Source organism: Gadus chalcogrammus, chromosome 8 (assembly GCF_026213295.1).
Source record: "Gadus chalcogrammus isolate NIFS_2021 chromosome 8, NIFS_Gcha_1.0, whole genome shotgun sequence".
Lineage (NCBI taxonomy): Eukaryota > Metazoa > Chordata > Actinopteri > Gadiformes > Gadidae > Gadus > Gadus chalcogrammus.
Window position 1 is genome coordinate 28,902,648 of NC_079419.1, and position 15,005 is coordinate 28,917,652.

Consider the following 15,005-nt stretch of genomic DNA (forward strand, 5'->3'; position numbering starts at 1 on the left):
TAATTAATAATCTTTATTAATCACCAAACTAAGAACATAAAGGCGCAATGCGTTTTAATAAAACGCATCCAATACACGGAATGTCCGATGGTGACGCCACTGAGGCTATGACGTGACGTCACGCCCTTGTGGGAACGCCCACTTGGAGGGCAAAAGACACTATTTCAACTGCCGGTCCGCTGCCCGCCAGCTACTTTTCTTTGCTAGCTTTGGCTTAACTTTTACCAAAATGCCAGATAGTTGTTGTGCAATTGGCTGCACAAATCGACGAGGAGACAAGCCTGGGTTGTGCTTTTACAGAATCCCGTCTGAGAAAGAAAACCCAGAGAGGAGGAGGTTGTGGATATGTGCCTTGAGACGTGCCTCCGTCCCTGGGGAAAACAAACAATGGCAACCATCCAAGTACACACGTCTTTGTAGCGAACATTTCATCAAAGGTAAGGTTAAGCTCGTTAGTCAACACAGTATTTTAATTATTGTACTGTCAGTCATTATATATTTACGTATTCGTTCTGACATGGTTCGCTTAAGTGGACCTATGCACCCAACTCCAGCGGCCTTGCTGATCATTTTCAGTCTGAAAAGATAACAGTCAGATGTAGGAAGGGGAGAGGGTTTTACCAATTTGCATGCAGTGTAAATTTTCCGAAAATTCAGATTATATTATTAGTTTACGTCATTTTATTTCATGAATAAATTATTATGGTAACGTTAGTTATATGAATGAAGTACTGTAACAAACACGTAGCTTAGATGTCTAAAGTCTAAACAGCTAGCTCAGGATAACGTTACTTATTTCTCTTTTTTTCTCTTACAGCCAGGAGAAATATCATTTAGCAAAATCCATTACAGTATCATGAAACTGTTTGAGAACATAATGACTAAAACATGGAATACAATTTGACTTTAATTAAAACTGTTCCACTACCTACTTTAAACATTTACAAAAACAAAATTGGACTAACTAAATACAATTTTCAGTAAGTGACCAAGACTAAAACGTCTGAAGGAATGATATGACAATGTTCTTGATGTTACTAATAACTTGTTGGCATATGTGGGACATAAACCCTCTTGTGTCATTATAGGTGCCAAATGTGACGACCCTTTGTCCCCTGACTGGGTTCCATCCATCTTCTCACACATTCCAGCCACCAAGAAGAGGAAAAGGGAGAAAGACATGGAAAGGTATGAGCAGCACAGCAGAATGAAGAACAAGAGGGTGGAGGAGAAAAAGAAGAAAGATGCAGTGGATGTCCTCCTTGACCTGTCATCAGTACCAGATGCTGGACCTGCGCCACCTGCTGTGGATGAACAACAGTGTGACAACAAGCCATGCAAGGAAAAGATTGCAAGATTACAAAGGGAGTGTAATGACCTCAGAGAGGAAAACCGTAAACTGAAAGAAATTATTAAATCAGGAACATTTGATGAACTGGCTTTTGAAAAAGATGATGAAAAAGTGAAGGCAATGACTGGAATCCCCTCATATTCAAAGTTACAAGTAGTTTTAACATTTGTGTTTTCATTTCTGCAGACTGGTACAAACCTCTCTCCCTCCCAGAAATTCTGTTAACTCTTATGAGGCTGAAAATGAACCTTCCCCTGTCATTGCTTGGTTGTATGTTTAAGATCTCAATTCCCACTGCCAGCAGAACATTTAGAAGCACCATTGAAGTGCTGAATGCAAGACTTGCTCCAGCACTTTTGTTTTGGCCAAATCGAGAGGAGCTTCAGTTGTCAATAGTTAGTTAGTTAGTTAGTGCCTGTAGCACCCCTGCTGGGGTATAGGCCGTCGACAAGGGACCTCCAGAGTTCACGGTCGCTGGCGTTCTTTTCTATCTGCGACCAGGTGCCTCCCAGTCTCTTTGTGTCTGCCTGAAGGTCCCGGCGCCAGGTGTTTTTAGGACGTCCTCTGCTTCTCTTTCCTTGAGGGTTCCAGGTCAGAGCCTGTCTGGTGGTGTTTGACTCTGGTTTGCGTAATGTGTGCCCGATCCATCTCCATCTTCTTCGTCCAATTTCGTCTGCTGCTGGGGGTTGTTTTGTTCTTGTCCACAGATCGTTGTTGCTGACCTTGTTTGGCCAGTAGATTTTCAGGATTCTTCTGAGACATTTGTTTATGAAGGTTTGCACTTTATTTATTGTGATCTTATTGATTCTCCATGTCTCTGCCCCATAGAGCAGGACGGATTTTACGTTGGAGTTAAAGATTCTGATTTTAGTCGTTTCCCGTATCTCTCTAGAGTTCCAGATGTTCTTGAGAAGTAGAAATGATGTCCTTGCCTTACCTATCCTAGCTTTTACATCTGCATCTGTACCACCCTGACTGCTGATGATACTCCCCAAGTAGGTGAAGGACTCTACCTCTTCTAACATGGTGTCACCAAGGGTGATCGGTTCCGTACTAGTTGTATTTATCCTTATGTTTTTAGTTTTTCCCTCATGGATGTTAAGTCCTACTTGTGAGGAAGTCTCTATGAGTGTATTGATCTTGTCTTGCATCTGGTGGTAGCTATGTGACAGTAGTGCCAGGTCATCTGCGAAATCTAAGTCATCCAGTTGGGTCCATAATGTCCATCGGATTCCGTTCTTCCTTTGTTCTGTTGTTGTTCTCATGATCCAGTCAATGGCTAGTAAAAACAGGAATGGGGATAGAAGACAACCCTGTCTGACCCCAGTCTTGATCTGGAACTGTTCCGTGAGCTGTCCATCATGTATCACTCTACAGGTCATTCCAGAATAGCTGTTTTCAATGATGTTCACTAGCTTAGTGGGCACTCCATGGTGTCTCAATAACTTCCATGCGGTCTCTCTATGTACACTGTCGAATGCCTTCTCGTAGTCGACAAAGTTGACATAGAGTGGGGAGTTCCACTCTAGTGACTGCTCTATGATAATGCGAAGAGTGGCAATCTGGTCGACACAGGACCTATTCTTTCTAAATCCTGCTTGCTCGTCTCTCAGTTGGTGGTCAACTGCATCCTTCATTCTGTCCAGGATGACTCTATTTAGCACTTTGCCTGGCACAGAGAGTAGGGTGATCCCTCTATAGTTGTTGCAGTTTCCCAGGTCTCCTTTCTTTGGGAGCTTGTTAATAAGGCCCTCTTTCCAGTCAGATGGTATCTCTTCTTCTTCCCAGATCCTTTTGAAGAGTGGATGCAGCAGGCTCACCGTGATACCAACGTCTGCCTTTAGGGCTTCTGCCGGGATGTTATCTGGCCCAGTTGCTTTCCCACTCTTCAGCTGCTGTATCGCTTTCCTGATCTCCTCTCTGCTGGGTATGTCACAGCTGATGGGGAGGTCGGTCTGTGCTGGTGGGATATCTGGTGGGTTTACTGGTGGGGGTCTATTTAGCAGTTCCTCAAAGTGTTCTGCCCATCTGTGTAGTTGTCCGTCCTTTGTTTTAATGCTGTTTCCCTCTTTATCCCTGACCGGTCTTTGTGGCCTGCTGTATTTGCCCGACAGCTTTCTGGTGGTGTCATACAACTGTTTCATGTTTCCATTTCTTGCTGCTTCCTCTGCTTCTTCGGCTAGGTTGTCGATGTATTTCCGCTTGTCCGCCTTAATGCTCCTCTTAACCATTCTATTGATATTAGTATACTCTTCTTGTGCCTTTGCCTTGGATGCTCTTGTACGACTGTTTGTCACTAGTGCTTTCTTCTCTTTTCTTGTTTGGATTCTTTTTTGGGTTTCTGTAGATATCCACTCCTTTTGCTGGAATTTCCTGTAGCCAACCACTTCTTGGCATGTGGATATTAGTGCGTCTTTAATATGTTGCCACTGACTGTCGATGCTGTTTTCGTCTTCAAGTAGGTCCTGGAGAACTTCAAATTTGTTTGATAGTTTCAGTCTGAATTCCCCTTGTTTTTCTGCGTCCCTCAATAGGCTCACGTTGTATTTCTGTCTGTTAGCTGTTGTCTCCGTCTTGTTCTTCTTGAGCTTGAGTTTCAGTCTAGCAGTTAACAAATGATGGTCAGATGCTACATCTGCCCCCCTTTTAACTCTCACATCCTGTAGTGATCTTCTGAACTTCTTGCTTATGCAGATGTGATCTATTTGGTTCTCTGTTGTGTGGTCTGGTGATACCCATGTTGCTTTGTGTATCCTCTTATGTGGGAAGATGCTGCCTCCGATAACAAGCTTGTTCAGTGCGCAGATATCCATGAACTTCTCTCCGTTTTCGCTTGCTTCTCCAAGTCCATGTGTTCCCATCACCTCCTCATATCCGATGTTTACTTTTCCTACCTTTGCATTAAAGTCACCCATGAGGACGGTGGTATCTTTCTCTGGATATTTGTCCAGGATGTTCTGAAGCCTGTCGTAGAACTCCTCTTTTTCTTCTTCTTCACTGGGGTTCGTTGGTGCGTAGCATTGGATGACATTCATCTTTATCTTCTCCTTTGTTGTTCTGAACGATGCTGTGATGATCCTTGGTCCATGGGCCTCCCATTCTATCAGTGCTCTCTGTGCGGCTCTTGATAGCATGAGGGCTACCCCTTCTGTGTGTGGGGCATGGTCATCTTCATGGCCCGAGTAAATCAGCAGCTCTCCACTCATTAATCTTTTCTGGCCTGATTGTGTCCATCTTGCCTCGCTGATGCCCATTAGTACAAGATTATAGTTTTTCATCTCTTGTGCTATTTGAAAGGTTTTCCCTGTTTGATACATTGTTCTTACATTCCATGTTCCAATGGTAATGTTTTTCCTGGTTGAGAGAAGGATGGTCGGTCCTGTGGCTTCCAGGGGCTCCTGGCTTTCACCACACAACGTCATTTGTCTTCTAGCTGAAGAGCTACTCTCTCCCAGGGCCGTGTCCTCTCTTAGTTCTCTTGTCGACGTTTCTGTAACTGCAAGTGTTTTACAGGGTGGGGTTGTTGGCCCCACGCCCAACCCCCAACCTGGAGGACCAGGTGCTGCTTTTCGTCCGGCCTCTACTCTAAAACCTGCCCGGCATGGTTGCACCTACAGGGGGTATGAATACCCGCCGGTATAGCCTTTAGAGTCACGGAGGCACGCAAGCCTCCCCACCACGGCAAGGTAGCAGCCACGGGGGGAGGATGCCTATGATATTTAGACAGGTTTTTCGTAAATGTGCTTGTATTATTGACTGCTTTGAAATTTTTATGGAGAGGCCTAGAAACCTAAGAGCACGAGCACAGACATACTCAAAATACAAACATCACCATACCATGAAATATCTAAATGGCATTACACCACAAGGAACAGTTTCTTTTATATCAAAAGGATGGGGTGGGAGAACATCAGACAAACACTTGACTGAAAGAAGTGGATTTTTGGATCACCTCAACCCAGGTGATGTCATACTAGCTGATAGAGGGTTTGATGTGGCAGACTCAGTTGGTCTGTACAATGCTGAGCTTAAGATCCCAGCTTTCACTAGAGGCAAAAAGCAGTTGGGTCCAGTGGAATTAGAGTCCACACGAGGACTTGCATCAGTTAGGATACATGTGGAAAGAGTTATCGGTGAGGCAAGGAATCGGTACACCATACTTCAAAGTACAATTGGGATTCAAATGTGTGAAGCTGAGCATCCTGAAGGTCTTACACCTCTAGATAAAATAGTCTGTGTGTGCTGTGCACTGACAAATTTGGCTCCTTCAATTATTCCTTTGGGTTGAACATGAGAAGAAACTTTAATAACAGTGAAGTCACTGTTATTTCCATCAATGAAATAAGGACAGTGACAAAAATGAATTCATACTTTTAATATTTTAGTGTTTTATTACCTTTTTACAAAAAAATTCTATGAATTATTGGTCCCAATGTAATAAATTATTTGTTTTTGTAAAGTGATTGAAAAATCCTTGAAATGTAACATTACAAAAGAGTGGCAACCCTGTAAATAACTATACATCTATATACAAAACTACTGTGTGTATGTATATATGTAACTAACTATATACATCTATATACAAAACTACTGTGTGTATGTATATATGTAACTATACATCTATATACAAAACTTTACTGTGTGTATGTAAATATGTAACTATACATCTATATACAAAACTACTGTGCGTATGTATATATGTAATTATATACATCTATATACAAAACTGTACTATATATCTGTCTATATACATCTATCTAAATATTTTCTATACACACCCGTGTTGAATAAAACACTTACACTTTGTTCAGATTGTTCTGTTTTTTGTTATCCCTCTTCTCTTTAGCTATTTCACTTTTACAGTAAATGCATTTCCAACTTGATATTTTTAAATGTGTGGTGTCAAACTTTAAGCAACTTCTATGAATGAGTTGTCTTTTACAGATTCCTGACTTACACTCAAGTCTGTCTTCATTGTGCAATACAGGGACCCCACAGTAACAGCCCTTGCCTTCAGATGTTTTTTTGTCATGTGATGTTAGAATAGGAGCTGTGAACACCTTTGCTACAAGCTCTGGGATGACACATTTCTTCACAAATTTGCTAACCTTTTCACACATGGACTCAAAAAAGTCAGTATCGGGCAGAATCCTCTCAATGTGCATTTCCCCATTCCCTCCTTTCCCCGGTCCCCAGACAGCAAAGTCACAGTAGCTTGCTTGTGTCAGATGAATTTGTGTCTGCACCTGATAGAAGTACTGATGGTCCCTCTTTAAGAAAAGTTTACCGCCAACCTCTTTGAGACAGAACGTGCTGTCCTGTTTACTTTTCTCCCCCAATGTGCTATCATCAAGACTGCTGGGTGCCTTTACTTCCAACACACCCATTTCATGGCAGTCACATGTTAATATGCCGTCTGGGGATGCCCCTAACCATGGATATTGAGGGTTAATGACCAGGCCTCCCTTCCTGACAGTGAGGTTGGTGTGGTGGCTCTCCATTGTTTTGGTGTACTCCTCAACTGCCGTTCCCTCGTGTTCAGTGCCCCATCTAAAAACAGAAAAATGTACACAATGTCATTCTAAATGATGTGTTATTTATCTTGATCATTTGTGTTTTACCAGCAAGGTGATAAGGTAAGTAAATGTTAAGGTAAGTAAATGTTAATCACAAAAGTGCTGGTGAGGGAAAGCACGACAATTGGCAGAAAAGTTTTTAATACAGCCGTAGTCATCTTTCACAACATTGTGGGCTTATAAAAAAACATTTTAAATCTACATGCAGACCACACAAGTTGCATGAAGATTTAATGTGTTGTGTTTTTTTATAAGCCTACAATGTTGTGAAAGATGACTATGGCTGTATTAAAAACTTTACTGCCACTTGTCGTGCTTTCCCTCACCAGCTCTTTTGGGGTTGCTTTTGCCCTATTTGAAAATCCTGATTTCCACTTTTTTTGTGTGTTGCTTTTATCCAGTGTTAAGGGGATATGAATACCTGAGAGAGTGTGGTGTGTTGTTGTTTGGGTCCTTGTAAGCCACTGGATAGCACAGTTTCTTCAGCAGGGAAACAGCTGGTTTGTCTGGGTCCGTGTGGCAGGCTGCTCGGATGTTTGACGCAGTCACCCTTCCTGCCTTCTGGTCAAACCACATGGCACATTTTGCCTGTGGTCTTGTCTCATTTTCTATGACACGGCACTTGAAAAAGGTAGCAAGGTAGAGTAGCAAGTTAGTGATATGTGACATCTAAACAGTGATGTATTAACTTTTATTGACAAAAAATATTTAAAAAAAAAAGTGACTATTGAATTCTGAGGAGAACGTTTTCTGCACTTGAGCTATCATATTTACTGCCTGAGACATTCCTGACATCCATATCTTCAATCACATTTACTGACTGATGTAAAATTGTACCTGTTCTTCCGTTATGCTTAACCCTGTGAACACTTCCTCACTCTTTGCCTGCAGTTCTTGGTGTGACAGTGACCTGTGCTGGGGCTTGTACATCTGGCTTAAGGGTGCTGGGATGTTCAGTTGCACTGCTCGAGGTATATACCTCTTTGCATGGCCAGGGATAACAGACAAAATTGAACTTTTGACCGGTTGCTTTTCAGTGCTTTCTGATGAATGTAGCATACTGTAGAGTGCTGTGCATTCATCTTGGGTTGGAGGTGGAATCTTGACCGGGGGGAGGTCATCACAACCATCAGCAGATCTCTTTCTCTGGGCCTTTGTGAAACCTATCTGGCTCCCTTCTGCATACACTACTGTCTTTATGGCTGCCATACTAGGCTCGTTCCAGCTACAGGCCTTATCAGTGCATGCAGTGCCACTCAGTTTGTTCACAGCTGCTAACAAAGCGTAGAGTATGGCACCTACATGTGAACACACTTCCCCTAAACCGGCCATACATGTGCAGTGGCCAAATCGCACCAATCCCTCTTTCTCCACAGCAACCCAAGCTGTCAAATGGGAGTCATTTAACCTGTAGAAATGGTTTACCTGACATTTGGGAGGGAGAACGTTTTGATTATCTTTATGTTATAAGGGACTGTGTCAACCTAACCAAAATATTCATGCATTGTCACTACTGCCCTAGAATGCTGACTGAAAAAGTGAACTTATACTAACAACCCAGATCAAAGTTAGATAACGCTAATTAACACTCACCTTCGCCTTGACAATGAAAAATTTCTTGTCCTTCACCTCCCAAACGGCAGCATTATTGACCCATCCAGATTGAAAATACATATAACTGTCCGTACTTTTGTATGCTCTCATCCTGGCGGCTGTGTAAGGGGAGGGATTCTCCACAAGATAAATGTAAACATCTCCGAATTGGAGGTCTGGCAGGGACTTGAAAAATAGAACCTTATTCTATTTTTCTTAGAACCTAACAATTATTCATAAGTATGCACTGCCATACCTACATCTCTGATGTTTATAACAAACCAAACCGTTTGAAAATCTGTTGAAAATTGAGCAAGTTATGGTTATTTAAAAAGTACATGAATCACTACCAACACAATGTTATTGGTGAGCAGCTTACTGTGGTAAAATGGCCACCAGTGGTGACGTTCGACTCCATTGGCCAGCACCGCGGACGAGGCATCTAGTTAATATATATATATCTATGGGTGTGGGTGTCAGACATGGGTGTCGGATTGACTCGGCTGCCAGATCATGTACATAATAAAGGATGGACCACGGACTGGAAAATGGCCGCCCATTCATTCCTATGCAAACTGCTCAGTGGCGCATGGTAACATACAGGAGCGACTTGCTTCCGCGTTATGTGGCCAGGACACGTGACCTAGTCCGTGACGTACCGGATGCAGAGATCTTCTTCTTCTTCTAGTTTAGTGGCAGATCATAGTTTTTCCCCATATACCGCGACCTACTGGACTACTACACAGGAGTTTGTGACAAGGACGTTGACAAGGACAAGGACGTTGGCAAATCATACTTTAAATCATACAAATAAATTCAAAGAAAAAACCAAACTAACGAAACAAAATAAACAAAATAAAACAAACTAACAAAATAAATGAATAAATAAAAATAAAAAATATATATACTTAAGGTTAAATTCTTCTAATTAAGTTAGTATCTTTTATCTAATTTATCAGCAATTTCATTGCCATATATACCATGGTGGGCTGGAATCCAACATAACTGAATAACTAAACCAAGGCTTATAATATTTAAAAGAAGATGATTTACCTCTATCACCAAATCTTCACGTATTGAATTATTTGTTATAAAACTTAGTATCTACAACCCATCTAAGAGCGGTTATTATTGATAGCTGATAACCAAGGTACAAACTGTAATACTATAATCAAGAGGACATACAGGCAGTTCAAATAAAAAAGAGATAGAACATTATTGATCTGGAAAACTTCATAGATATGTAAGATTGCTCCATATAATACCATAGTAACATAGTAATGTAGGCCTAAAAAATTCAGTTCAATGTTATTGCTTAAGAAACAGATTCCTTCCAACTAACTATTTTACGAAGAATGCAATCAATAATTTATATAAAAGTAAATGTTTACATATCGACCAGCAACGAAGTTGGAGTAGCCTACCCAAATATTGAATTGTAATACACCAACATTGTCAACTGTCATACATAGCTAACCATAACCCTGTCATACATAGCTAAACAAGCAAATGAAAATGAAATACCTACCAACGCAACTGAAATGTTAATATTAGACAATTAACAATATTATGAAAATTACGTAGGTCTCCCATAATCATTCAGGTAATCAATACGTCCGTGCCTGTTACAGCTATTTCAATGATGTGTGTTATATATCCGTGTTCAACGCCATTCATGTTAAGTAAAAGGACAAATCTCAGACTTTGGAAGTTAATGGAGTTAATGGAAGTTAATTCGGAATTTAATTTAATTCGGAAGTTAATGGAGCCGTGCACTTCAAAATAGGTCCATAGCATGGAGCCGTTTGTTTCAGTACGGCTCCTTTCAGCTGCCCACCCAACATCAACTGCTAATAAAACGCTTGAGGAGGCGTTTTGAAAAGAAAAAAACTTACATTTTTTTAGAACAGGGTAGAAAGATAATTATGAGCCTTTGATTGATACCCAGACATTTTTTGCGGAGACACAATCCTGTTCCCCACTTGTATTGGAGTGGACGGCGATATCTACTTCTGGGCCACATGAAATGACGGACCCCCGTCCACTCCCAGCTAAAACAGCTGCAATACCAGGCTTGGCCTCTGAGCACGGGTGGATTGCGGAAGTATATGCCTGGGGGCCTGTGCCAGATCGACTCGGGGTCCTAGATGCGCAATAATGACGCACTTCCTGTAGACGCTGTCTTTTAAATGTGCATGCGCGTTTCATTCATTCCCATGTTATTCCCAAGTATTAACGATCTCCTTTTGTTTTCTAATCTATGAATAATAATCTAATGTACAAATTATTGTTGCCTATACTTGGGTTATAAAGAAGAATCGGTTAACTCCATTCACTGAACGCGGCGTTCCACTTTATTTCCAGGTCTCCCAACACAGAGTCAAAACAGCGACCCAGACGAAGACACTTCCGTTCTCCTCCTTCAGAATAAGAATCAGAATCAGAATCACTTTTATTACATCTTATAGTACAGTACTCAAGAGTAAAAATCTTAGGCTTGGTTCCTCAACATTCACATAGCAGTAAAAGATAAAATAAATAAGAATAAGAATAAGAAACCATATGAAAAGGAACAAAGTAAAAATAAATAAATAAGTAAGTAGCAGCATCAATAATACTAAAAAGTAACAACAGTCTGTTGTTGTGCTGTGCGTGTGGATGGTTGGGGGGTAGTGTGTTTTTCCAGGAGTCTGACTGCTTAGGGGAAAAAACTGCTTGTCATCCTCTGGGTTTTGGCCCTTAGGCTTTGGTACCGCCTCCCTGACGGCAGTAGCTCAAACAGTTTCTGGTTGGGGTGGCTGGGGTCCCCAATGATTCGGAGGGCCTTCCTGACACACCGGGCCTTGTAGGTTTCCTGGATGGAGGGAAGCTCACATCCGCTGATCCTCTCAGCTGTCCGCACTACCCTTTGCAGCATTTTGCGGCTTTGGGCAGTGCAGTTCCCGTACCAGGCAGTGATGCATCCAGTCAATATGCTCTCCGTTGTGCCTCTGAAGAAGGCCCCCATGATCTTGGGCCCCACGCCAAACTTTTTCAGACGCCTAAGGTGAAATAGGCGCCACTGTGCTTTTTTCACCACCTGGTTTGTGTGCTCCTCCCAGGTGAGGTCTCTGGTGATGTGGACTCCCAGGAACTTAATGCTGTGTACCCTCTCCACAGCAGACCCATTGATGGAGATGGGGTGTTGAATCTGTCTCTTCTTCCTGAAGTCCACTACGAGCTCCTTGGTCTTATCGGTGTTGAGAATGAGGTTGTTGTCCTGGCTGTACTGAGCCAGACAGTCGACCTCGCTCCTATAGGCCGTCTCATCACCATCAGTGATCAGGCCCATGACTGTTGTGTCATCGGCAAACTTGATCACTGCATTGGATCCGTGTGTAGCCACGCAGTCGTGGGTGTATAGGGAGTAGAGGAGGGGGCTTAGGACACAGCCCTGGGGGGCTCCTGTGCTGATGGTCAGAGGGGCGGAGATCTTAGGACCCATCTTCACCACCTGTTTTCGATCCGTCAGGAAGTCAAGGATCCAGTTGCATAGGCTGGGATCAATGCCTAGGTCCCTGAGCTTCCTGTCGAGTCTGGAGGGGACTATTGTGTTGAATGCCGAACTATAATCAACAAACAGCATCCTCACATAGGTGTTCCTCTTGTCGAGGTGGGCGAGGGCTAAGTGGAGTGCTGTGGCAATGGCGTCATCTGTCGATCTGTTCTTCCGATAGGCAAATTGGTGGGGGTCCAGGGCTGGTGGCAGCATTCTGCAGATCAGCACCTTGATGAGCTTTTCAAAGCATTTGCTCACTATGGGGGTGAGAGCAACAGGGCGCCAGTCGTTTGGGCATGTTACCTTGCTCTTCTTTTGTACAGGAATGATTACTGATGACTTGAAGCAGGCTGGCACTATGCCCGTGGAGAGGGAGAGGTTGAAAATGTTTGTGAATACACCAGCCAGCTGGTCCGCACATACTTTGAACACCCGGCCAGGAAACCCATCTGACCCGGCCGCTTTTCGGATGTTGATGCGTTTGAACACCACACGTACATCCTCTTCTGTGATGACAAGAGCGCTGGCTGTATTATCTGCGTCCTCTGAGTAGGTCCTCTCTAGGAGACTGGTTTGGCTCACTTCAAAGCGGGCGTAGAAACTGTTCAGCTCGTCAGGTAAAGAGACAGAAGTATCAGCTGTGCAGCTAGAGGTCTCTTTGAAATCAGTGATGGTGTGTAGTCCCTTCCACATTCTGCGTGGGTCATTGCTGCTCAGCTGTGCCTCTATTTTTTTGCCATAATCCCTCTTTGCTGCTTTGATCACTTTTCTTAGGTTATACCGGGGAGCTTTAATTTCAGTTGTATCTCCCGTTTTGAATGCTGTTTTCCTAATAGTAAGTGCTGTATTAACATCAAAATTAATCCATGGTTTCCTGTTTGGATATACACGGACTGTTTTTGTGGGCACTACTTCTTCTATCACCTTTCCAATGAGACCCAGCGCTCCTTCCGCGATCTCGTTGACGTCACCACTGTTCTCCGCGAACTCAGTCATGGAATCAAAGCAGTCCTGGAGGATAGCGTCTGATTCGTCAGACCAGCATCGACTTGTGCGCGTGATTGGTGGAGACGTTTTCAGCCAGTGCTTGTAGGCGGGCACAAGGAGAATGGAAGAGTGGTCTGATTTGCCGAACGGGGGGCGGAGGAGGGGTTTGTATGCATTGCGGAATTGAGTGTAGGCGTGATCCAAGCATCTTCCGCCTCTCGTATTTACAGTTATGTGTTATGTGCAAAACTTTCTTCAGCGACGCTCGGTTAAAGTCTCCAACCACTATTAGAGCGGCCTCTGGGTGTCTGTTTTCTATTTTGCTGATGGTTACGTACAGTTCCTTGAGTGCAACGTTTGTGTCAGCTTGTGGTGGAATATAAACTGCTATGCATATGACAGCAGTAAAGTCTCTCGGAATCCAGTGTGGGCGGCAGAGCAGGACTAGGTATTCGAGGTCCGGGGAGCAGAATGACTTGAGTGAGTGAACACTTACCGGTTTACACCAGGCTTTGTTCACCATGAAGCATACACCTCCGCCTTTACTTTTCCCCGAAAGTTCTCTTGACCTGTCCGCACGATGTACAGAGAAGCCCATGGGAGAGATTTCGTAGTCCGCGATATGTTCACCCAGCCACGTCTCTGTTAGACAGATGATATGGCAGTCCCTTGTTTCCTGTTGGAAGGTAATCCTTGCTCTCAACTCGTCCAGTTTGTTTTCTATGGATTGCACGTTGGCTAGCAGAATGCTGGGGAGAGGTGTTTTGCCTTCTCGCCGTCTGAGTCGGACGAGCAGGCCAGCCCGTCGCCCACGTCTCCGGCGTCTCCGACGCGGGGTAGTAGGGCCGTTGTTAGGCATTTGTTTACGTTTGCCAGCTGGGGTTCCCAGTAGAAAAACTCCGGTTGGACCGTGAATAATCCCCGAATCTCTTATGTTCAACAGTGTCTCTCGGTCATATATAATACAGCCCGCAACTTTACAGGGTAAAATCACGCATAAAAACACTAAAATAAGTAAAATACTGCTATGTTGTTGAGGAGTCCGTCGCTCGCTCGCCTTAACCGGCGCCGCCACCATAATGGACCTAAGAGTCCCTAATGCCGCGTTTCCACTGCAGGGTGCAGTACGGTTCGGTTCGCAAAGGTGCAGTACGGATTGCGTTTCCACCGCCAAAAGTGGGCGTGACCTGGACTGAGCCGTACTCGCTTTGCCCTCGTTTTCAGTACTCCTCCGTTGGGGTACTGAAATCGAGACGAGACGCCTGAAATTGTACCGGAAATTCGAGCTACAGACCCCCTCCGTTGATTGGTCGACAGAACCGTCACTTCCGGGCGACATGGGGATAAAAACAAACAAACAGTAGCCTCGAGGTATTATTCTTTACAATGAACATGTCGCGTAAAACGCTTGCTTGGGCGAACAAAGAGGTGGAGAAATTCCTCTGCATTCTTGGGGAGGAAGACGTTGTTTACGATGTTGTACGTAGCTGCCGTGGCGATCGACATCCGGCCTACCATAAAGGGTACTGTCGGCGGTGGAATCGCGACCTCGGAACCGAGCTGGGCTATACCGCCCCCTCCCTCCCGGACTGAGGTGAACCGAACCGTACTGCACCCTGCAGTGGAAACGTGGCATAACAGGAACTGGGTTAAATATGCATTCATCAGTGCTTTTAGACTTTCCAATGGCTTTGTTTGTGCGAAAGAACGGGCTGCGTTCAATGAAATCAAAACGGATTGAGCCTTCTTTTTAAGTCAATGATTTAGCCCTGTTTATAAACAACCCTTCCGGGTTCTGTCTGTTGGCTTGTGTCGATACGTCATCTGTAAGCGCAGGACCCCAAGTCGATCTGACACTGCAGCCGAGTCAATCCGGTACCCACACCGGACAGTTTGCTTGACTCGGGTTAACTACGGCTTTAAAAAAAAAAATCTTCCTCTTCGTGAATCAGTACACGGC

At 43.8% G+C, this 15,005-nt stretch overlaps 2 protein-coding genes across 4 annotated transcripts; one reads left to right on the plus strand and one right to left on the minus strand.

The window, feature by feature from the left end:
• The first annotated feature begins 229 nt into the window (after window positions 1-229).
• LOC130387989 (THAP domain-containing protein 1-like) lies at window positions 230-1,576 on the plus strand. Its single transcript, XM_056597282.1, has 2 exons — window positions 230-437; window positions 1,089-1,576. The coding sequence occupies exons 1-2, from the start codon at window positions 230-232 to the stop codon at window positions 1,574-1,576; spliced, it is 696 nt and encodes a 231-aa protein (XP_056453257.1).
• A 3,676-nt stretch (window positions 1,577-5,252) lies between these two features.
• On the minus strand, window positions 5,253-9,239 carry LOC130387696 (uncharacterized). 3 transcript variants are annotated; one of them, XM_056596913.1, is made up of 3 exons: window positions 8,900-9,239; window positions 7,349-7,548; window positions 5,253-6,901 (listed from the first exon to the last, which is right to left on the minus strand). In XM_056596913.1, exons 1-3 carry the CDS (start codon window positions 8,960-8,962, stop codon window positions 6,148-6,150), a joined length of 1,017 nt encoding a protein of 338 aa, XP_056452888.1. In that variant the 5' UTR covers window positions 8,963-9,239; the 3' UTR covers window positions 5,253-6,147. The 3 variants fall into 3 exon arrangements, with proteins under 3 accessions (XP_056452888.1, XP_056452887.1, XP_056452886.1); XM_056596912.1 differs by having other exon boundaries at window positions 8,521-9,239; XM_056596911.1 differs by having other exon boundaries at window positions 7,765-9,239.
• Between the last annotated feature and the right edge of the window lie 5,766 nt (window positions 9,240-15,005).

Excerpts from the sequence above, each read along its gene's own strand:
- LOC130387989 (XM_056597282.1), top strand. The coding sequence starts at position 230 with ATGCCAGATAGTTGTTGTGCAATTGGCTGCACAAATCGACGAGGAGAC. Across the intron at positions 438-1,088 it reads TAGCGAACATTTCATCAAAG|GTGCCAAATGTGACGACCCT; the intron begins GTAAGGTTAAGC and ends GTGTCATTATAG.
- LOC130387696 (XM_056596911.1), bottom strand. The coding sequence starts at position 8,259 with ATGGCCGGTTTAGGGGAAGTGTGTTCACATGTAGGTGCCATACTCTAC. Across the intron at positions 7,549-7,764 it reads TAAGCATAACGGAAGAACAG|TGCCGTGTCATAGAAAATGA; the intron begins GTACAATTTTAC and ends ACCTTTTTCAAG. Across the intron at positions 6,902-7,348 it reads AACACACCACACTCTCTCAG|ATGGGGCACTGAACACGAGG; the intron begins GTATTCATATCC and ends TTCTGTTTTTAG.